The sequence below is a fragment of the Lepus europaeus genome, chromosome 10 (assembly GCF_033115175.1).
Source record: "Lepus europaeus isolate LE1 chromosome 10, mLepTim1.pri, whole genome shotgun sequence".
NCBI lineage: Eukaryota > Metazoa > Chordata > Mammalia > Lagomorpha > Leporidae > Lepus > Lepus europaeus.
In genome coordinates, this window is record NC_084836.1 from 72,591,497 (window position 1) to 72,615,560 (window position 24,064).

General features: G+C 39.0%; 1 protein-coding gene across 8 annotated transcripts in view; it reads right to left on the bottom strand.

Moving 5' to 3' along the window:
• Positions 1 to 320: 320 nt before the first annotated feature.
• Positions 321 to 24,064, bottom strand: part of LOC133768845 (zinc finger protein 260-like) — a 52,997-nt gene continuing 29,253 nt past the window's right edge. For 4 of the 8 annotated variants that reach the window (XM_062203761.1, XM_062203760.1, XM_062203762.1 and 1 more), the window contains 4 exons: positions 6,652 to 6,745; positions 5,373 to 5,499; positions 5,036 to 5,128; positions 321 to 3,049 (listed from right to left, as the gene is read on the bottom strand). In XM_062203761.1, the coding sequence (XP_062059745.1) occupies positions 1,083 to 3,049; positions 5,036 to 5,128; positions 5,373 to 5,499; positions 6,652 to 6,741 (2,277 nt within the window). In that variant the 5' untranslated portion in view covers positions 6,742 to 6,745 and the 3' untranslated portion in view covers positions 321 to 1,082. Of the gene's footprint in view, positions 3,050 to 5,035; positions 5,129 to 5,372; positions 5,500 to 6,651; positions 6,746 to 7,509; positions 7,847 to 24,064 lie in introns of all 8 variants that reach the window. The other 4 variants (XM_062203766.1, XM_062203763.1, XM_062203764.1 and 1 more) reach the window with 3 other exon arrangements.

Consider the following 24,064-nt stretch of genomic DNA (forward strand, 5'->3'; position numbering starts at 1 on the left):
TTTGAGGTTTGATGATTGCTTAAGCCCTGGTCTCTTCTGTTCAGAAAGTGTTTTTTTTTCTTTTTTTCTTCATATTATTTGTTGAATTCTTTACTTAATGTAGGATTAACCTTATATGTATAAACTAAACTGAAAAAAGATCTCTGTAAAAATTAAGAGTGGGAATAGGAGAGGAAACATTTTTATATATTTTATGTATTATATATTTTAAATATAAAATATATAGGTTTATATATAACACATATTTACATATTTTATATATATGCATTTATATATATTTAATACATAAAATTCAAATAAATAAAAGTTTAGATAGTAATAAAATAAAAAGTGTTGGAAATTTATGAGATACAATCAAATGGCCCAAAACACAATTCCAGGTGTGGAAAGAAAGAATGGTTTAGAAAGCTTATTCAGCGAAATAATTACAAAAAAGCTTTCCCAATTTTTAGAAGGGATGTCCAAATATAGTAAGCACATAGAATTCCTAATGGCATTGGTGAGAAAGATCTTGCAGTCAATTTTTCAACAGCAAAACATAAAGAAAAGATTCTAAAATGTACATGACAGAAATGCCAGATAACTTTCAGAGGATTTCTAACTAGACTCACAGGTGACTTCTTATCAGAATCTCTATGGCCTAGCAGAGAATGGGGACTAAGTCTTAAATGAAAAACAAAACAAAACAAAACAAAAAACCAAAACCAAAAACAAACAAAAAAAACTGTCAACTGAGAATACTATTCCCTGAAAAGCTCTCATTTATGAATTATGAATGAATGTGAAATAAAGACCTTCCATAACAAAAAGAAACTGAAAGAACTTGTTGCCACTCATTCAGCATTACAAAAGATGCTCTTGTGTGTTATGAGTTGTGATTTACAGCAATGGGCTTTCCCACAGGCATTACACTCAGATGAGGTTTCTCCCCTGTGTGAATTCTCTGATGTTTGATGAGCCGTGACTTGCACAGAAAATCTTTTCCACAGCCATTACATCCATAAGGCCTCTTTCCCATGTGAATTCTCCGATGTATTACAAAATTTGACTTCTTGCCAAAGGCTTTTCTACATTCATTAAATTCATGAAGTTTCTTCCCTGTGAATTCTCTGATGCAATTTAAATAGTGACTTTTGGCCAAATGCTTTTCCACAGTCATTACATTCATAAGGTTTCTCCCCCGTGTGAATTTTCTGATGTTTGATGAGGTATGATTTATGGCCATAAGCTTTTCCACAGTCATTACATTTATAAGGTTTTTCCCCTGTGTGAATTCTCTGATGTTTGATGAGGTCTGACTTCTGGCAAAAGGCTTTTTCACAGTCATTACATTCATACGGTTTCTCCCCTGTGTGAATTCTCTGATGCATTTTGAGTTGTGACTTCTGGCCAAAGGATTTTCCACAGTCATTACATTCATAAGGTTTCTCCCCTGTGTGAATTCTCTGATGTTTCATGAGGGATGACCTATAGCCAAAGGCTTTCCCACAGTCATTACACTCATGAGGTTTCTCCCCCATGTGTATTCCCTGATGCATTATGAGTTGTGACTTCTGGCTAAATGATTTTCCACAGTCATTACATTCATAAGGTTTTTCCCCTGTGTGAATTCTTTGATGTGTGATGAGGACTGATTTATAACCAAAGGCTTTTCCACAGGCATTACACTGATGAGGTTTCTCCCCTGTGTGAATTCTCTGATGTTTGATGAGCCGTGACTTGCACAGAAAGGCTTTTCCACAGCCATTGCATTCATAAGGTTTCTCTCCTGTGTGAATTCTCTGATGAATTACAAGATGTGACTTCTTACCAAAGGCTTTTCCACATTCATTACATTCATGAGGTTTCTCCCTCTTGTGAATCCTCTGATGCATTTTGAGTTGTGACTTCTGGCCAAAGGTTTTTCCACAGTCATTACACTCATAGGATTTTTCCTCTGTGTGAATTCTCTGATGTTTGATGAAGGATGACTTATAGCCAAAGGCTTTTCCACAGTCATTACATTCATAAGGTTTCTCCCCTGTGTGAATTCTCTGATGTGTTTTGATTTGTGACTTTTGGCCAAAGGTTTTTCCACAGTCATTACATTCATAAGGTTTTTCTCCTGTGTGGATTCTTTGATGTTTGATGAGGGCTGACTTATAGCCAAAGGCTTTTCCACAGTCATTACATTGATGTGGTTTCTCCCCTGTGTGAATTCTCTGATGTGTTATGAGGTATGATTTTTGGAAAGTGGCTTTTACATGCTCATTACTTTCATGAGGTTTCTTCTTTGTGTTAATTTTCTGATGTTTAATGAGATCTGACTTCTTGTAAGTGGTTTCTCCACAATCACTACACACATGGGGGTTTTCTAGTATGTGAATACAGTGATGGATTCTATGGCAGGCCTTACAACTGAATGATTTCCCAAATCGTTTACATGCATAGGGTTTTTTTCCTATATTTGGTCTCTGATTCATTGCAAGATCTGATTTGTAAATGAGAGGTTCTACATACCCAATATCTTCATAGAGCTTCTCCCCTGTGTTGATTTGTTGATGCTTGCTGAGGTTAGTATTTTCATGAAAATTTTTTTCTATTTGAGCTATCTTTCCAATAGTTCCAGTTGACTTATTACAGGTCTCTCCCATATGGCATGTCTCAAATCTAAAGAATATCTTCTTTCTCTTGAAGTCTTTCCCTTCTCCACTATGTTTAAATGACTGCTTCACAGTCTGAATCTTGTGATACTCATTGAGAGGCTCACAGCACTGGAGGGATTTCCCAGATACCTTAGAAGAATCAAGTTTCTCTCCAGCTTGCAGCTCATCAGGCCCACTGCGGGGATATACATTGTGACACACATTGCATTCCTCAGGTTTCAATGCTGAATAACTTCCCTTTCTGATAATCAGTTTTGAAATATGACTTGAACTTAAATTAAGTCTTTTTCTTAATTCAACTCTCTTGGGAGTTACTGTCATGTTATTTGTCGTACCATTCTGATTCAAATATTTTTCTTGAATTTCTTGGTTGGTCCTAATTATGTCATCATTTTCCATGGCAACTGAAATGAGAAAAAAAAATCACTGAATCATATATAAATGCTTTATCCTGGAATACTGATGTATGGGGAATAAAATTACTTGTTATCTAATGGGTGTAAGATTTTAACATAATCAGTAAAAGATATTTATGACCATGTTTTTTTCCTTAATACAATGATAAATCAAGTTATACTAATAGATTTCCCAATGTTCAATCATGATCCCGTTTACTACCTGAATTTTTTTCAAGTATGGCAGAATGCTTTTTTTAGTTAGATGTGTTAATTCACTGCTTGTGGTGCTTTGCATCCCAACATAGTGCCTGTATGAGCTCTGGCTTCTCTGATTCCAATACAGCCCTCTGCTTATGTAAACTAGAAGACACCAGATAATGGTTAATGTGCTTGGGACCCTGTGATACATCAGAGAAGACTAGATGGAATTCCAACCTTTTTGCTTCAGACTAGTGACACCTAATGGTTGCAGGCATTGGGGGAGTGAGCTAATACAAGATCTCTTTCTGTTTCTCCTCTCATTGTCACTCTGCCTTTCACAATGATGAGATAGCTATGTAAGATTTTAAAGAATGGACAAATATTTAGCAAAAAATTCACCCATAGCCTAGCAACCATTTTTTCCCTGTCCTTTTTCTCCAGTTTATTTTTATAAAATTTATGTTTTGTGCTTCTCTGATATTTCAACCATGAATATGAGAATTTTTACTGGATCATTTACTTGCAGGTGAAGAGAGTGAAATGTGTCTGTACTCTAAGCAGGACCACATTTAAGGAACAAGATCTGAATCTATGATTGATTCAACAGTATTTGTGGGCTTTTTCAAATGAAAAATTCTGCTTTTATCTGTACGCTATGACAGCTTCCCCATATTCCTAAGGACATCTAGCATCTTCAGTTTCTCAGAACTACAGCAGATACAAAAAAGTCCCAATATAACACCTTGGGTATACACTCCCTAACAGTATAAAGAATTTGTTTCTGCAACCCAAGGTATTTTTACCTTCTTTGAAAAGTGTTTTCTAGCTCATTCTCAAATCACCAGTCCTGGTTATCTCCCCTCAATTCATTCTACAAACACTGCTCTGTGATAATTTGAGTTTCTGGAAGCTTTTGATCAGTTTTCTCTTATTTTCAAAGAAATTTTCATTTCCTATGCCTTTCTTATCTTTTTTGTTTGAGACAGAATTCATACTTCAAACTCCACTCCTAAACAAATCTGAGACATTCAACATGAAACTATTAGGTTACTTGACCTTGGGATTCAGAATCAATGTTCATGGTTAGTTTAGGATCACTTATTTTCATGTTTCTATACAAATTCATGCTTAGCTTCAGGATTTCTGATGTCACAGCAGGGAGATTTACTTCTAACCATCTCTTAGCATTTACTTATTTATTTACTTACTTAAGAGTCAGAGAATGAGACATGAAGAATGAAACAGAGGGTTGCCAGCCACAGGCTCAGTCCTCAAATGTTTCAAACAACCTATCATTTTCTTATTTATTTGAGAGGCACAAAGAAAGAGAATAAGAGAAAAGAGAAAGGCACAAAGAGAGAGAGTTCACATTTATTTGTTTACTCATGAGACACTTAAAATAGCAAGTTCTACACCTGGCCAAAACCATGAGTGGGAACTCAATCTGAGACAAGTTTCTATAAGTTGCCCAATTAACAAGCACTGAGGAAATAAAATACATGAAGGAAAAAATACTAAAGTATAGAGGACAAGTTAGAATTTGAGGAATGTATCAAACATAGAAAAAAAGCCTTAGTAACATCAGAAGAGCATTGGAATTTTTTTCCAATCAAAGAACATCTTCACCAAGAGATACTGATATCCCTAGATACTGCAGAATGCCTGTGTTTGATGCATAAAACCAGCTGTCATCAGGAGTAATGCATGGGAAAAATTCATGGGAAGAGCACCAGTCAACATCTGCTGCACTCTTTCTGCCTTGGCCTCCCTGTCCATTATGTGCAGTCTGACCTGGAAGGCTCTGATATAGGCATTCTTCCACCATCCATGGTTCTGCTCCTTGCTCCAACTTGAAGATCAAATCAGGTTTGGTAATGCAGTGCCCTATTAAAGGAAATAATGTAAGTCTTTATGGAATCACTATCTTTAGGTTATTTAAAGGACTACAGCTTAGTCTAAGAGCTATGCCACAATGTTCCAATTTGAATCCTTTCTTAGATAGTAGACATTCAGATTATTCATGGACTCAAATTCTACACCTGTACATCATTAAACTTTATGAAGTGTTCATTTATTTCTCAAATAGCAGGAAATTGTTATCATTGGGCATGTGATGGATGTCACTCACCTAAGGAAAGCAGGCTGCTGTAGGTCTCTAGCATCACATCCCTGTACAGGATTTTCTGAGCTTTGTTCATGTTCTTCCATTCCTCCCAGGTAAAATACACAGCCAGGTCTTCAAATCCTATCATCGCCTGTGATAAAACACTTCTAGTTAACATATAAACTTTGTCACAAAACAAACACTGGCAGTTTTCAATCTTACATATGGGTATGAAGAAAGAAGGAAAGATGTGGTTTCATTTTAGACTTGTTGAGCATTTGGACAACCACACAGAAGCATTCAAAGGGAGACAAACCTATGGTCTAAAGGCTGTGAAAAATGCCCAAACTAGAGGGAAACAGGAGTTTTAGATGACAAAGGAAACACATCTGTCAAGGACAATTACATCACAGGCTGAAAAGGGGACAAAACTGATTTTTGAATGAACAACATTAAAGGGAAGAATGTAGAGTATTCAGGTAAGAAGACAAGAAACCATCAGTGAAGCTATCATGGGAATAAATAGAGAAGAATTCCCAGAAAAGCAGAGTCCAGGGTGTTCCGCTTCCAATCCAGCTCTCTGCTAAAGTTTCTGAAAGAGCAGTGAAAGATGGCTTGAGTATTTGGGCCCCTTCCATCAATATGAGAGACCTAGATGGAAATCCAGGCCACTGGCTTTGGGATGGCCCAGTACCAGCCACTGAGGACATTTGGAGAATGAGCAAGTAGATGTAAGGTATTTCATTCTCTTTCCCCACCTCTCTCAATCTCTGAAGCTCTGCCTTTCAAATAAATAAATATTAAAAAAAAAAATCTGCAGTAGATTCTTTTCCCCACACATTCCTGATGCTATCCCTGAATCAAGTTCAGCTCCTCAAAACTATTAAGGACTGTATTACTCTAATAATTCAAAAACAAGGTTAACTAATTTGTTTTAGTACTAGATAACTGTTACTCTTGCAGAACGCAAACACTGCCCACTACATCATCTATGTAACATCATCTATGTGACTGTTTCAGACATCATGACCCAAAAGATTTAGCATGTTTTACCCTAAGTTCCAACTCAAAATATATAACAAGTCTATATTTTGCTTTGGCAACAGAAAGAGCAGAAACCAAACTGCCTTATCTTAGATGATTGTAATATTTCAAAATTATGCAAAATATCATTCATCTTATTTATGTACAATCCTGAGAATAAAATTTATGTTTATTTTTCCATTTTAATTAATAAACTATTATTAATCTCCTAAAATGAAAACTGACAACAAGCTGAGAAACAATTAAGAAAACTACTTACAGTTGATGTATTAATTTTCTTTGCTCTTGAAAATATGTGGAGGTTCCTAGAATTATACCTGGAAGAGAAGGCAAATCGAAGGATTTCCATCAAACTGGGAAAAAAAAAAGAATATGACAGAATGAAAAAAGAGTCATAAATACATGAACTGAGAAAACATCAGCTGTAGAGGATAAACAATTAAGCATGGAAATATATAAGAATATATATATATAAAAGCAGCAGAGATTAAAAATAAGTTATTTTTGATTTAATGAAAGCATTGTCTACAAATTTTGTAAAATAATGCAATATTAAAACAGTAAAATACAAGGATGATTGTTCAAATAAATGAGGTTATCAATGAGATAAACATTATGTTTCACTAAATTTTTTACTAAAGAAAGTTATTTGGCATTTACCATTTTTCTACTAATGCAAAAGTACCACACTGTTGCAGTGGATTCGTTTCTAAGAGGAAGAGCATGGTGGGGGCAAGAGGCGCGGAATCACCACACAAACCCTGGGAGTCGGGTGAAAGCAGGCCTGAGGCAAGCAGCCTGCAGACTCGTTTATGTCAGTTGCTACAGCTGCTTATATAGCAAAAGCAGCTAATCCAGTCAAGGGGTTGCCAGTCAGGCTCTGTTGTCAGGCAGTTTCTGAAACCATCCAATCACAGCCTGTTGTCAGGCAGTTTCTGTTGTCAGCGGCCATCTTGGCATGACCTTCTCACCTTCTCATTCCACCACATTTCCCCCTTTCCGTTTATTTTTGAGCAATGGGAGGCATGATTCTTGGTCATAACATTGTTGACCCCATTTCCAAGTGGTCTCCGTAAGCAGCTGTGCCTGTCTTAGGTTGTCTCCCAGGGGATCTTACCCGTCATTGGCTAACCAGCGCTCAAAACAGGAGACCTCAGGAGTGCTTGCTCAGATGGGGGTAGCAATGAGGAACAGTGGTAATCAGCAATGGCATGACCGCACCCAGGCTGTGGGCCATTTGAGTGGCTGACCAGAGCTAGTGGGGTATAAAGCAATAATGGATGTGGCTATGGGCAGTTTCTCAGGGTAGGATGATAGGGCAGGTGCATCTGCTAACAAGGTAGACTCTCAATCTTGTTCAGCTGGTTCTGGTTGGCTGTCAGTTGCAGGCTTGATGTTTCTGGCTGGTATCCAAATGGACTGTTCCGCATTCTCTGGAAAGACACATGCATATCCTTGACCCTTGGTTAGCAGAGGGTGTGGTCCCTTCCATTCTCCTGTCTGGGGGTCTTTCCACCTAACCACAGGGGCTGCAGTCTGGGATGGAAAGGATCCCCAGTGTTTATAAGCTGGGCTGATCCCTTGGGAATCCAAACTAAAAAAAATTGATAGTGAAAAGGACCTCAGTCAAAGCAAGCTGTGGGTCTGGGGGCATATGATTGTTTTTCTGTCCTTGTAGGAGATCTTTAATCATCCTATGAGTTCTTTCAATGATTGCCTGTCCCTGTGGGTTGTATGGGATACCTGTGGCAGACTGTATGTTCCTGGATTTCAGGAAGGAATTCCTTTGATGTATACGCTGGCCCATTATCAGTCTTTGTGGTCCAGGGGACACCAAGGACCAGCATGGCTGATTTAACCACCTTTATCGCATTACTAGCCTTTTCTCCAGATTGGGCTGTTGCAAATACAGCCTTTGAATAAGTATCTACCACTACATGGATAAACTTAAGTTTACCAAAGGAGTTAATGTGGGTGACGTCCACTTGCCAGAGCTTATCATGAGCAAGGCCTCGCAGGTTCACTCCTGCTTGTTGCAGTGGGCCTAATGGGACGAAGGGTGCACAATTCTTGCAAGAGTGTACTAGGTGTTTGCACTGGCTCATTGTTAGCTCCAGGGAAAGCAATTTTATGTTGCTTGCTGACATATGAAATTTTTTGTGTAGAATACGGGCTTGTTCTAGGTGTCCAATGGAAGACGTGTTGCAGGAGACAAGACGATCAACCTTTTTGTTGGCTTGGAAAATAAAGCCAGGTAACCCACTATGTGATCTTACGTGTGAGATATACCCTGGGTGTTTTCTGTTCTCAGTTAGCTCTTTAAGTGTTGTGAACATCTTGTCAATTGGCTTACTGGTCGGGTGAAAGACTGCAAAAGGGATCATCTTTGCTACCTGTACTGAGTATTTGCTGTCCAAAATATATTTACCAGCCCATCCTGGCTAAGGAGTAGAACCTTGATTATTGCCTTTATTTCTCCCAATTGTACTGATCCCCCATGGGGTTCTACATGGATCTTATCTTTTTCTGTTGATTTGATCACTATTCCAAACAGTAACTTGTTGGCATCTGTAAACACACATGGTACCATGGGTAGAGGTTGATTAGCAGGGAAAGCATGTGTTGGATAGTCTATTTCTAAGGTTTGTAACATCTTGAGTAGCCTGTCTGCTGGCAGGTGATTGTCAACCTGTCCTGGGAAATTTATCATTTCACCCCACCACACAGGATTCTGTATTTATGGGTACATTAGAACACTTCTTGTTTTTTTAGAACTGAAATTCTATAGAAAGCATGCAACTTACAGCTTCACATTTTTTTGGCCAAAATTGTATTGGAACAAATATACACAACTGCAGGAGATTACGTCCAGAGACTGACTGTTAACACAGGAGAAGGTCCAGTAAAGGACTTGGCATAAGGCCCTGAGTCCAACAGTCGTCAAGGACATTTACATCTGTAGCAGCAGACCTCCATCTGTTTGTGTTGCAAGACAAGGCAGCTGGGCCTTGACTGATAAATCCCCTAGGGATCGACCCTAGTAGTAAGCATGAAGGCCTTGAACTTTGTTTGCTTCCTTAATCTGCTGGCTATGCTGTTTTGCACTATAATAGGCATGCTGAAAAATAAAGCTTTTGGCAGTCTAAGAGTTGTCCATGTCCCGTGTTTTCCAGAGAAGAGTCTCACAGGTTCCGGGGGGCCAGAGCTCCCCCGCCCACACACACACAATGTATATTTAATGCAATACATTTTACCAGTAATGGTTCCAAATAACATCATTCCCTGTATCCATCCTTTCACAAGATTTCAATTTTTCAGTTGCTTAACCCCATGATGTATCAGTAAACGTAACAGAAACAGATAGTTTGTACAACACAGCAGCAGACATTTAAATGAAGCCATCTCTAAGGCACCAGTGTCAATCAGTTCCTCAGATAACTAGATCCTCATTTTTCCCCCCAGGCTGATCATAGGAACTGTCCAGCTGAGCTCATCTCAAAATACTGAATTGGAATTATAAATCAAATGGCTATTTTGTGTTTTCTGATTTGTGCTACATCAAATGCTGGTACATGTTGGTGAGCAGGGGAGAAAGTTCAATTACATGCAAAATACAATTAATACAACTTCACAATGTCATGTAGAAGTTTCTATAAACATAGATTGGCATTGTCATGTAGCAAATAAAGCTGCCCCCTGCAATGCAAGCCCCCCATATGGACATTAGTTCATATCTGGCTTCTCTGCTTTGGATCCAGCTGCCCGCTAGTGGCCTGAGAAAGCAGTGGAAATGGCCCAAGTACTTGGCTAAATGCTACTAATGCAGGAGAACCAGATGAAGCTCCTGGATCCTAGCCTCAGCCTGTCCCAGCCTTGCCCATTGAAACCTTCTGGGAAGTGAATCAGCAGATTAAAGATTTGTATCTCTCCCTTTCTCTGTATAGGGCAGTTTCAAATAAATTTTTAAATTCTTAGAAAAAAAGCTTCTATAAACATGATCTATGCTTATCAATTGGATCTTAGCAAAGCTATTGACACTAAAAAAAAGTCTTGGGGATCACACAAATGAATTATTTGTAGATCATAATGTTATGCTTCACATTTCTGCTTATATGTGATCATATTATTTTTATTTATATTTTAAGACACTGATTAGCACATGAAGTCTAATTTAGTATAATTTTACTATTCAGAAAATAGGAAAAAGCTCACAGTAATTTTCAGAAACTGCATGTGTACTAAATATTGCTCAAGGTTTTCAAGAAGAAATTACTGGGGCCGGTGCTGTGTCACAGTGGGTGGGGCTGCCACCTGCGGTGCTGGCATCCCATGTGGGTGCCGGTTCGAGACCCAGCTTCTCCACTTCTGATCTGGCTCTCTGCCTTGGCCTGGGAAAGCAGTAGAAGATGGCCCAACTCCATGGGGTCGTACACCTGCGTTGGATACTCAGAGGAAGCTCCTGGCTCCTGCCTTCAGATTGGCGCAACTCCAGCCACTGTGGTCTATTGGAGAGTGAAGCAGTAGATGGAGGACCTCTCTCTCTGTCTCTCTTTCTTTCTATGTGTAACTCTGACTTTTAAGTAAATAAATAAATCTTTTTTTAAAAAAGAAATTACTGATAGTAAATGGGAAAATTTTATGATATGCTTTTTGAAGTCATACAATCTGTACATAACAGAATCAAAAGGAAATCCATGGGGCTGGTGCCATGGCACAGGTTAATCCTTCACCTGCAGTGCCAGCATCCCATATGGGCGTCGGTTCTAGTCCCAGCTGCTCCTCTTCCAATCCAGCTCTCTGCTGTGGCCTGGGAAAGCAGTAGAAGATGGCCCAAATACTTGGGCCCCTGTACCCGCATGGGAGACCAGAAAGAAAACCTGGCTCCTGGCTTTGGATCGGCCAGCTCTGGCCATTGCAGCCATTTGGGGAGTGAACCAATGGAAGGAAGACCTTTCTCTTTGTCTCTCCCTCTCATTGTCTGTAATTCTACCTCTCAAATAAATAAATAAAAATCTTTAAAAAATAAAAAAAAGGAAAGGCATGCTCAGGGCAGTCTTTTAAAGCAATACTATTTCAAACTGGTGACAGCTTCTGAAATTGATCTGAAAATAAATGTGTTTTTTTTAATTAAGTGTGGCGAAATAGACAATACTAGCCAAAATTTAGGGTACCAAGCATCTACAAATCATGTGACAATACTCAAACCATTTATCTCCTGAAACACAATTTACTTTACCTATTTTTACATGCAGGGACCGTCAAACTCTTGTTGAGCTATGAGGGAGAATTATTAGGATACAGGGGGCAGCAGTATAGTTCTAGATACCAAGTGTAAGGCACACTAGGTTTCAAAGACCTCCATTTCTGTAAATCATGATACTATAATGAAGTAATGGACATGTGGTAGGAAGCAATGTAAACAGTGACTCTCAGACATGAGAGGTTATCCCTCTACCCCAGGCCACAGCCTCAAGACCAAATAAATAAGTAACATTTGCTAGGCTCTTTCCTTTCTTTCTAATCCATTCACCACTTTCTTTTGAAGGCTGGTCCAAACGTCCAATATCACTCAATCTTTCATAACTTATGGATGAGGTAAGGTAATATCAACTATATTTTGTTCACTCTGGTCAGTATGATCAATAACTGCTTGAACCCTTGCATTTCTTTTTTCTCAGCTCTGAAGCCTAAATGTACTGAGGTACTATCTCAGAGAGCATCAAGTGGTATTCTGTCAGAAATGATTTCTATTTTTGGAGCTTCCTTTTTCAAATATCATAAAACTACCCACTTCCAAAGGAAATGGGACTGTCACCTCGTGCCCAAATTTCCATGTTTTTGGAAACTAGGTCTTATATAAACCTCTGTAACCTCAAATGTGTAGTGCTTGGCAGGCTACACAGTTCAGGAAATCAGAAACTTCACTTAAAGGAGATATATCATGAAACACTGGGGCAGAGCCAAGATGGTAGAAGCAGAGGTGGAGCCAAGATGGCGGTATAGCAACAAGATGTTCTGCGTCAATGGGAGAAAAATAGATAACTAATAAGAAAAGAGAATACAGGCTGGCAACAGAGCTGAGAGTTTCACGCGAAGAAGCCCAGGAGTTGAGCAGACTGAGCAGGTCTACATATAGGGAACAAAGAATCACAGAGACACAGCAGAGGTGTGTTGGAAAAGCCAAAGGGTGTGACTGACACCACGCCCTCCTTCTCCCTGGGTGGACCAGGTAAGACTCGAGGTTGCAAGTCCATGGAGCTGTGGTTAGCAGTGGGTGAGAGAGCCAGGCGAACTGTGTTTGAAGTTCCAAGCAGAAAGAATAGGGGAATAGATGGAGAATTCAGGCATACCCCTGCCCATCCATGTATCCCCCTCCCTCCAACTTGACCTGCAGTTGACTGGGAGAAGTCATATTGTCTGTTTACATCTCGGAATGTACAAGGGTGCTACCATATTTGCCTCCCATATACACACACCCATCAATTGTGGGGGCCACTTTACCACACCTCCCCCACCTGGGAATGAGGATTACAACATTTTAGAGTAACTTCACACCATTACCACACAAGCTGTACAATGGGGAGAAGTTCTAAACATTGAAATCCCTAGCTTGTTTCACACACCAGAGCCCAGCCCAAGTCGGCAGGTCTTAGTAAACCAGAGCTCTCCTATCTGCTCCCATCACCATCCAGAAGTGAGCAGGACTTCCAGAAGCAGGGCTGTGTGTTTCCACTGGCAATGCACAGACACATGGCAGCTCATAGCAGAGCGAAATCTCACTACAAGCACCAAGACACATATTAAAGATAAAAGGAAGCAGAAATTGTGAAAAACAAGGGGAAAAATTTTAATAAGAGTAAGGAAGATGGTATGAGCCCCAGAAAGGAACATTACCTCTCCTCTTCAATAATAGAAGTGGAAGAAGAAGAGAATGAGGGTATGCCAGAAATGGAATTCAGAAAATTAATCATCAGATTACTTAGAAGCAATCAGAAACAAATTTACTATCTAAATAAAAAGTGTTCCCAAGAAATTGAGATATTGAAGAGAAGTCAGAATGAAATACTAGATACGAAGAATTCAATAGAACAAATAAAAAAACAGTGGAAAGTCTCAATAATAGAACAAATGAAACAGAAGAAAGAATATCAGAACTAGAAGACAATTTCTGGAAATAACACAGACCAAGCACAAGAAAAAGAAGAAATCAGGAAATTGAAAAACACAATTGGAGATCTGCAAGATTCTATCAAATGATCCAACATACAGATCCTAAGAATTCCAGAAGGCATCAAAACAGAGAAAGGATTATAAGGCCTTCTTAGTGAAATTATAGCAGAGAACTTCCCCCTTCTAGAGAATGAAAGAGACATCCAAGTTTAGGAAGTACACAGAACTCTCAATAGACATGACCAGAAAATATCTTCACCTCAACACATAGTGGCAAAGCTCTCCTCAGTAACACATAAAGAAAAGATCCTAAAATATGTTCCAGAGTAATGACAAATCACATTCAGAGGAAACCCAATTAAACTCACCCCAGGCTTCTCATCACAAACCCTACAGGCAAGGAGAGAATGGTGAGACAATATCCACGTCCTAAGAGAAAAAACTGTCAACCCAGAATACTGAACTCTGCAAAATTCTCATTTATAAGTAAAGAAAAAATAATGATTTTCCACAACAAACAAAAATTGAAAGATTTTGTAACTACTTGCCCATCCCTATGAAACACGCTCAAAGATATGTTATACACAGAAACAGAAACGTTACTACAAAAGTAGATAATTACCCAGCAAATAAACAAATGAAATCCAAAGTACATAAACAGAACTATTTATAGAATCATGCCATGGCAAAGTCGGTACTCAACAGAAACCAAAAAAGAGCTGGTGTGGGCATCTTAATATCAGACAAAATAGACTTTAACACAAAAACATTCAAGACAAAGAAGGATACTATGTAATGGCCAAAGGATCAATTCAACAGAAAGATGTGACTATTATAAATATATATGCACCTAACTACAGGGCACCTGGATATTTAAAAGAAATGTTATAGGATTTAAAAGAAGATATAGACTCAAATACAATAGAAATGGGGGACTTTAATACCCTACTTTCAGCAATGGACAGATCAACAAAACAGAAAATCAGCAAGGAAACAACAGAGTTGACACCATAGACCAAATAGACCTAGCAGATATCTATAGAACCTTCCACTCTACAGTGAAAGAATTCATGTATTTCTCTTTGGTACATGGAACTTTCTCTAGGATTGAACACATGCTAGGCCATAAAGCAAGTCTCAGCAAATTCAAAATAATTGAAGTCATACTATACATCTTCTCAAACTACAATGCAATGAAGCTGGAAATCATCAACTCAAGAATCTACATTATATGCAAACAGATGTAGACTGAACAATCTGTTACTGAAAGAACAATGAGTCATAGAAAAAATATCAAGAGAGAAATAAAAAAAATTCTGGAAACAAATGAAGGTGACAATACAAAAATACCAAAATTTATGGGATACAGCAAAAGCAGTGTTAAGGGGAAAGATTATAGCAATTGGTGCCTACATCAAGAAACTGGAAAGGCACCAAATAAATGAACTATCTATATACCTCAAGGATCTAGAAAAAAATTAGCAAACCAAACCCCAAAACAGGAGGAAGAAAGAAAGAATTAAAATTAGAGGAGAAGTCAACAAAACTGAAACAAACAAACAAAAAACCAAAACCCAAAAGATCAGCAAAATAAATGGTTGTTTTTTTGAAAAAATAAATAAACAATATTGACACATCATTGGCCCAACTAACCAATAAAAGGAGAGAGAAGACCCAAATCAATAAAATTAGAGATGAAAAAGGAAATGTAACAACAGATACCACAGAAATGAAAGAATCATCAGAAATCACTATGAAGAGTTGTATGCCAACAAATTGGGAAATCTAGAAGAAATGTACAGCTTCCTGGAGACATACAACCAATCTAAATTGAACCATGAAGACACAGAAAACCTAAACAGACCTAACTGAAATTGAATCAGTAATAAAGGCCCTCCCAAAAAAGAAAAACTCAGGACCTGATGGATTCACTGCCAAATTCTACCAGACATTTAAAGAAAAACTAACTCCAATTCTTCTCAAGCTATTAGAAACAGTTAAAGGAAAGGAAACCTCCCAAATCCCTTCTATGAAACCAGAATCACCTTAATTCCTAAATCCAGAAAAGATGCAACAGAGGGAAAACTACAGACCAATTTTTCTGATGAACATAGATGCAAAAATCCTCAACAAAATTCTGGTCAATCTATTTCAACAACACATCAGAAAGATCATTCACACAGACCAAGTGAGATTTATCCCTGGTTTGCAGGGATGGTTCACATTCACAAATCAATCAATGTGATACATAACATTAACAAACTGAAGGACAAAAACTATATGATTATCTGAATAGATGTAGAGAAATCATCTGATAACATACTACACCTAAAACTGGGTCTAGAAGAACATTCCTCAACATAATCAAGGTAATTTATAACAAACCCATGGCCAGTGTACTATTGAATGTGGAAAAGCTGGAAGTATTCCCACTGAGATCTGGAACCAGACAGGGATGCCCACTTTCACCACTGCTGTTCAATATAGTCCTGGAAGTTTTAGCCAGAGCATCAGGAAAGAAAAAGAAATCAAAGGGATTCAGATTGGTAAGGATGAAGTCAAACTATCATTATTTGCAGAATATATAAAATATATAATATGTATATTATATATAACACATTATATATAATATGTAATATATATAATATCATCTGCAAATAAAGATATACACACACACACATATACATGTATATATATATACTCTATGGAATACTAAACAGCAGTAAAAAAATGAATTCTGGTCATTTGCAACAAAATGGAGGAATCTGGAAAACATCATACTTAGTGAAATAAGCCAGTCCCAAAGGGACAAATACCATATGTTCTTTCTGATCTGTGATAACTAACAGAGCACCTAAAAGGTAACCTGTAGAAGTGAAACTGACACTATGAGAAGCAATTACTTGAACAGCCCTTGTCTTGACTGTCAAAGAACAGTTTATTATTTCATTTTATCTTTTTATTTATTCATTTTTTCTACTTAATACCATTGGTTCAACTCTTAACATAGAATTAATTATTTATAGGTGTATTAAGTCAGCTGAAAATTGATCCCAGTTAAAAATAAGAGTGGGAATAAGAGAGCGAGGAGCTGTATGGTTTGGCACACATTCCCATGGACTTACCGCTAAGGATGAAGCTAAAAACTTGCCAAGGGGCTCCAAATCCCATTAAGCTGGGTGACACTAAACCCCTCTTATGTGATAAAGTGATCATATTAGACCAAGTGTCTGGTAATAACAATAAATAGAACTAAAAAGGAGAGAAAGTTCCAACATAGGAAGCAGTCCACACAGCACAGTCATAGAATGACAAACACCTTAAACATCACTCTGACCTCATAATCAGCCTCTAAGGCATTCAGATCTGGCTGAAAATCCCATGAGAGCATTTCAGGAATGGAAAGCCAAGACATAGTGGCAAAAACTGTTCTGCATGAAGGATCTCCGTGAGTGAGACCCCAGTGGAAAGAAGAGGCCATCAAAGAAGGATGTACTTTTCTCTGAAAAGAGGAGAGAATTTCCACTTCGCATATGGTCCTGTCTAAATACTGATGGAGTTTGTGGACTCAAAAGGCTTCCATAGCCTTGGCAGCTCATGTCAAGTGCCTCAGATGGTCACTGCCATAAAAAATAAGATTGTTAATTTTTAAATCAACAGCAAGTGTCATGGTGTACTTATTCCCCATGTTGGAACTCTGTCTTTAATGAAATGTACTATAAGAATTAACAGTAAAACTTATATTCAAACTGTACTTTATACTTTGTGTGCCTGTGTGGGTGTAAACTGTTGAAATCTCTACTTAGTATAGAACTGGTTTTCTGTATATACTGTCAATGAAAAAAATAAGTTAATGCAGAATGAAATGGGAGAGGGAATAGGAGATGGGATGGGAGGAGGGATGGGAGGGCAGGAAAATGAGGAAGAACAACTATACTCCTAAAAGCTGTATATGTGAAATATGTATTCATTAAATAAAAAATTCTTAAAAAAAAGAACATAATGCAGACTCAGGCAAGCAGGCCTGGAGCTCATTTCTTTATCCCTACACTGTACCATAGAAAAGAAAAAGAAACCCCACAAATGTAACTGCTGCATAGTGCAAGTCAGCCTGCACACACCTCACAGTGGTTTCTCAGGGAATGTAGGAACATTTTATTAGTATTGCTAACATATTCATCTTACAGGTGGCTAAACAATAGCAGAGGTGCAACCTATATTTACCCCATATACATTTCCGCTCAAACAGCCTGAAAACCTATCTCCATGCCATGGCCATCTTGGATGAGACAGACTGTCTACAGGACTTTTGGAACTGCTTTCTCTACACCTGGAGGCACACTGATCTTCCGTCTGTGCACATTTGGCAAAAAAACCTTGAAATCTCAACCTTATTCACTCTTTCTCCAGCTCTAGAACTGAGGAACTACCACTGATGTCCCCTCCTGGACCAGCCAAGATTTACAAGGTGCACCTAAATGACAGATCCAAACACCTCAGATCCATGACTGTCACCCATGCCAGCAAGAGACACATACCTGTACTGCTCTCCAAGGTTCCATCTATCCCCACAATAACATTCACAAACACAGAAACCAACCACACACTTCTTGAGTAATATGAGGAAATCCCCAGGGCCAGGAACTCTGTAAAGATGGTGGGGGTGGTTGGAATGGCATATGCTGAGAAGGAAGACAGAGGAGAATTTCCATGGTTCTGCCCTGCTGACATCGTGGGCAGATGAGGCTACATTTCCCAAAAACCAATGCACAACTCCATTAGGAAGCAATAAGGATCATCTATTTGTTTGCTAGAAAATCAGCCTCCTGGGACACAGAGGGGATACATTGGAACTTGTCTAGGGGCTGGTGCTCTGGCATAGCAGGTGAAGCTTCTGCCTGCAGTGCTGGCAGCAGAAGATGGCCCAAGCCCTTAGGCCCCTCCACCCACGTGGGAGACCTGGAAGCAGCTCTGGCTCCTGGCTTTGGATTGGCACAGCTCTGGCCGTTGGACCCAATTGGGGAGTGAACTAGCAGATGGGAAGACCTTGCTCTCTCTCTGTGTAACCCTGCCTTTCGAATAAATAAATAAATCTTTAAAGAAAAGAACTTGTCTAGCAACATGAGATAACCACATAATACTTCAATTCTTCATTAATTCTTGATTTGGCAAATTTACATTTGAAAGAAACATACTATAAATGGAGAAATTAAAATGTTGAAATAATTTTTGGAAATTGTCATTAAATGTATTGTTTTAATTATCATAATTTGATTGTGGTTCTAGAGCCCTTCTTACAGATACTTAGGGGGAAAAAAAAACTCCAATAACACTGAAGAAACTACTATTCCTGAAAAATTCATTTTTAACTATTTAAAATGATACTTGTTCTTACTAAAACAAATTTGTGGGCAATTAATGTATCATATTTCACAGTGAGGAACATTATTCTAATACATTAAATGGATTAATATGGCTGGAAAACAGAGTGAGTGCCTTCTAAAATCTTTGTGAATATTTAAAATTGCACTACCTGGCAATTTTTTACCCCAAAATTCCTGAAATTCATCTATTCATCACTCCATCCAGTTATCTATATATATTTAGCAAAATTTTATTTTTTTGAGATCTGCACTTAATTTGCAGTATCTCCCACAAATTAGGTAAGGATACCAAACATAAGGGTGTCAATGAGCACCTGCTTTTACTCCTTTTCTTGTCTAAATCAGATGGACATGAAATTATGATCATGTTCTGGAGGATTTGAGTGGTATGTCATAGGCCATTGACTCTTGGCCCACAGCTATTGGTCATTTTTTTCTATGTATATTAATATATTAATTGTGCTGTTCAAATTCCTGTATCATCTCTAATCTGATAATTCTTTTCAGTGACTTTATTCTGCAAACTGAAGGAGGTCAGTCCTTTTTTTTTTAATACTTCCAGATTTTTAAAAAAATCATTTATTTACTTGAGAGGCAGAGCTACAGACAGAGAGACAGAAAGAGGCCTTCCAACCATTGGTTCATTGCCCAAATGGCCACAATGGCTGGAGCTGGGCCAATCTGAAGCTAGGAACCAGACAGAAAGAGGAAGGCCTTCCAACCACTGGTTCACTGCCCAAATGACCATAATGGCTGAACCTGGGCCAATCTGAAGCCAGCTTCCTCTGGGTTTTTCACACAGGTGCAGGGGCCCAAGGACATGGACCATCTTCTACTACTTTCCCAGGTCACAGCAGAGAGCTGGTTCAGAAGAGGAGAAGCCAGGACATGAACTGGTGCCCATAGGGGTATGCTGGCACAGCATTAAGTCGCAGTGCCAGCCCCGGGACCTCAGTCTTGAGCTTCCATCTTAAGTAACTTCACCTGAGACCTTTAATCAAATTATTGCTTAGTTCCCAGCATCATACAACTACAGTGGTGTTATAAAATAGTGGATTCCCTTGTCCTTTCCAAGAATTACTGCTCCCTATAATGGTAGCCACATAGCTCTGACAGTAGGAATTGCTGATTTTGGAATTGGAGATGAAGGTTCTGTGGGGATTCCTGAGAAGAAAGAAAGTAGGAAGGCCACACTCAATTGTTTTTGATTAATCTTTTACAATTCACTTCCTCTCCCTGGGTCTTAGTTATACCTTCCGAGTATTAGAGAAGAGCTCTAATACTTGATTAGCACTTAATGAAGAATGAAAAATGTAGTCCCTGTCATATAAACAAAGTAATGACCAGAGAATGAAACTAATTCAGGATCCCACATGGACTAAAATTTGAGGTCAATTTTGAGCTATTCATCATTAATGAAAATTAATGAAAATATACAGTAATGTACCAACCAGTGTTGTCTGATCATATTTTACTTTCTAATAATTTGATTCATTAGCATATTCTGTAAGAAGAGAGAGAGAACATTGAATGCCACCTTTCTCCACATGCATGCTCCCTGAATTAACCATATGGGGTGGTGCTGGCCCAGTGGTGTAGCAGGTTAAGCCGCCACCTGCAGTGCCAGCATCCCATATGGACACCAGATCAAGACTCAGCTGCTCCACTTCTGATCCAGTTCTCTGCTATTGCCTAGGAAAGCAGTAGAAGACAGCTCAAGCCATTGGGCCCCTGCACTTGCATGGGAGACCCAGAAGAAGCTCCTGGCTCCTGGCTTCAGATCGATGTAGCTTCAGCCATTGCGGCCAGTTAGGAAGTGAACCAGTGGATGGAAGACCTCTCTCTCTGCCTCTCCTTCTCTCTCTGTGTAACTCTTTCAAATAAATAAATAAATCTTAAAATAAATAACCATTTAGGTCAGTAAACATGCTAATACATTTTCTCAGGAATTAATAGCCATATTCACAAGTAAGTATAGAATGTATCATGCAAAACAGAAGTCATATTTTATGTGGAAATGAATTTGGAATATTTCTGTACCCTCACGTAGATTAATCTGTGTTACTGTTAGTGTGAAAGTTTTTGTTATATCCCTCATAGTGATTTACTTAAAAAATTATGTATAGTGGATATCATATATATCGTAATGGAGCTCAGATTGTGTTATCATTTTTCTACTTCTCATTGGTTTTAATTTCAAATATTCTATCTTATGGACTGCTATATTGATTTTACATGTACACTACTATCAGTTATCTATATTCTAGTTTGTGTAATTGTATACAGATAATTTGTTGTGTACATGCAGGCATTCAGGTTAGTCAGAGATAGTAATAAAACAGCAACAAAAGGAATGTTAAGACTCACTTTACACAGTAAGTCCTGCTTAGAGTTGGCTGCCTGTGAGGCAGACATCTGGGTGCTTTCCATTGTGATGCACTGAATTGTGCCTCTCCAAAGTTCCTATCTTCAGTCTCTAACTTGCAGTGTGACTCTATCTAGAGATGGTGCCTTTTATTACACAATTAAATTAGAAAAAAATCAAATATATGAGATCGTAACTCAGACTGGTGATCTCACAAGAAGAGAAACAAGAGATGGACATGAACCAAGGAAATATGAGATGACACAGCAAGATGATATCTGACTGGAAGCCAGAGGGAGGGGTTTCAGGAGAAAACAAACCTACTGGCACTTTGATCTTGGACTTCCAACTTACAGAACTATGAGAAAATAAATTTCTGTGTTTAAACAATCCAACCTGGCAAACTAAAGAAGGTGCACTCTGCCTGCATTATCTGCTGCCACCTACATGATCTAGACAATGAGTTATCAGTTATGGTACAGCAGGTTAAGTTACAGTCTGTAAGACTGGCATCCCATATGTATACCAGTTCAAGTCCTCTGTGCTCCATTTCTGATCCAGCTCCCTGCTAGTGCACCTGGGGAAGCAGTGGAGGGTGGCTCTAATACTTGAGGTCCTTCATATATGAAGGAGATCCAGAGGAAGCTCCTGATTGATGGCTTCATACTGGTCCAGGTTTAGCAGCTGGAAGACATTTTTGTCTCTCTGCCTCTCCCTCGCTCTGTAAATCTGCCTTTAAAATGAATGAATCTTTAAAAAAAGAATTAAACTATGGCTTTAGTACTTAAAGATCTAAACCAGAGAAAGAGAAAAAAAGGCAAAAGATTAAAGGAAAGATATTACAAAATCAATGAGGTTGGCACTGTAGCACAGTGGGTTAAGCTGCTGTCTACAATGCTAGCCTATCATACATATGTATCATACATATTGTATCCCACTTCTGATCCAGCTCCCTACTATTGGACCTTGGAATGTGGCAAAAGACGGTCCAAGTGTGTGGGCCTCTGCCATCCAAGTGGGGAACCCAGATAAACCTCCTGGCTTCAGCCTAGCCCACCCCTAGCCATAGCAGCCATTTTTTTTTTTTTTTTTTTTAATTTTTGACAGGCAGAGTGGACAGTGAGAGAGACAGAGAGAAAGGTCTTCCTTTTGCCGTTGGTTCACCTTCCAATGGCCACCGTGGCTGGCACGCTGCGGCCGGCACACCGCGCTGATCCGAAGCCAGGAGCTAGGTGCTTCTCCTGGTCTCCCATGGGGTGCAGGGCCCAAGCACTTGGGCCATCCTCCACTGCACTCCCTGGCCACAGCAGAGAGCTGGCCTGGAAGAGGGGCAACCGGGACAGAATCCAGCACCCCGACCGGGACTAGAACCCGGGGTGCCGGCACCGCAAGGCGGAGGATTAGCCTATTGAGCCGCGGCGCTGGTCTGCCATAGCAGCCATTTTAGAGAATGAACCAATGGATGTATGATCTCTGTCTGTATAACTATGCTTATCAAATAAATAAGTATTTTTAAAGATTTTTTTATTGATTTGACAGGCAGAGTTACAGAGAAAGACAGAGAGAGATCATCTATCCACTAGTTCACTCCCCAAATGGCAGCAATGAAATAGCTAGGTCAATCTGAAGCCAGGGTCCAAGAGCTTTTTCTGGGTCTCCCACATGAGTGTGGAGCCCAAAGAACTGGGACATATTCTTCTGTTTCCTCAGGTACATTAGCAGATAGCTAGATTAGCAGTAGAGCAACTAGGGCATGAACCAGTGCCCATAGGAGATGCTGGCACTACAGATGGAGGTTTTATTTGTGACATCACAGCACCAGCCCCGATATATCTTTTTTTTTTTTAATCTAAAGAAGGAAAATGTAAAATGTATAAATTATAGTTGTGGGGCTGGCACTGTGGCGTAGCAGGTAAAGCTACCACCTATAGTGCTGACATCCCATATTGCTGGTTCAAGCCCCAGCTGCTCTACTTCTGATTCAGCTCTCTGCTATGGCCTGTGAAAGCAGTAGGAAATAGCCCAAGTCCTTGGGCCCCTGCACCCATGTGGGATACCCAGAAGAAATTCCCGGGATTGGCACAGCTCCAGCTGTTGTGGTCAATTGGGGAGTGAACCAGAGAATGGAAGCCCCCCCCCCCTTTCTCTCTCTCTCTCTGCCTCTCTTTTTTTCTATGTAATTTTTAAAATAAATAAATCTTTAAAAAATTATAGTTGTGTACATGTATAAATTTTTGAAAAGTACATAACTTGATCCAATTGAAAATCTAAAATTTATTTATTTTTTTAAAGATTTTATTTATTTGAGAGGCAGAGTTACAGACAGTGAGAGGAAGAAACAGAGAGAAAGGCCCTCCTTTTGTTGGTTCACTCCCCAAATAGCTGCAACAGTCAGAGCTGCGTCGATCTGAAGCCAAGAGCCAGGAGCTTCTTCCCGGTCTCCCATATGGGTGCAGGGGTCCAAGGACTTTGGCCATCTTCCACCGCTTTTCCAGGCTATAGCAGAGAGTTGGACTGGAAGAGGAACAGCCAGGACTTCAAAGATGTTGATTCTTATGTCTCTACATCATTAGATGCACATCAACTTTCCCTGGTTTCACATGCACTTATTCACAAAATTTGATGGGTGCAATCATTAATGTAATTTAAATAACATTCTTACCCAGGGGTCCCACTAAATTTAAGCAGAGTACTCAATATAAATCCTAGGAAAGTTCTAAAGTATGTATCAAAAGAAAAGTAAAAGTAAATAA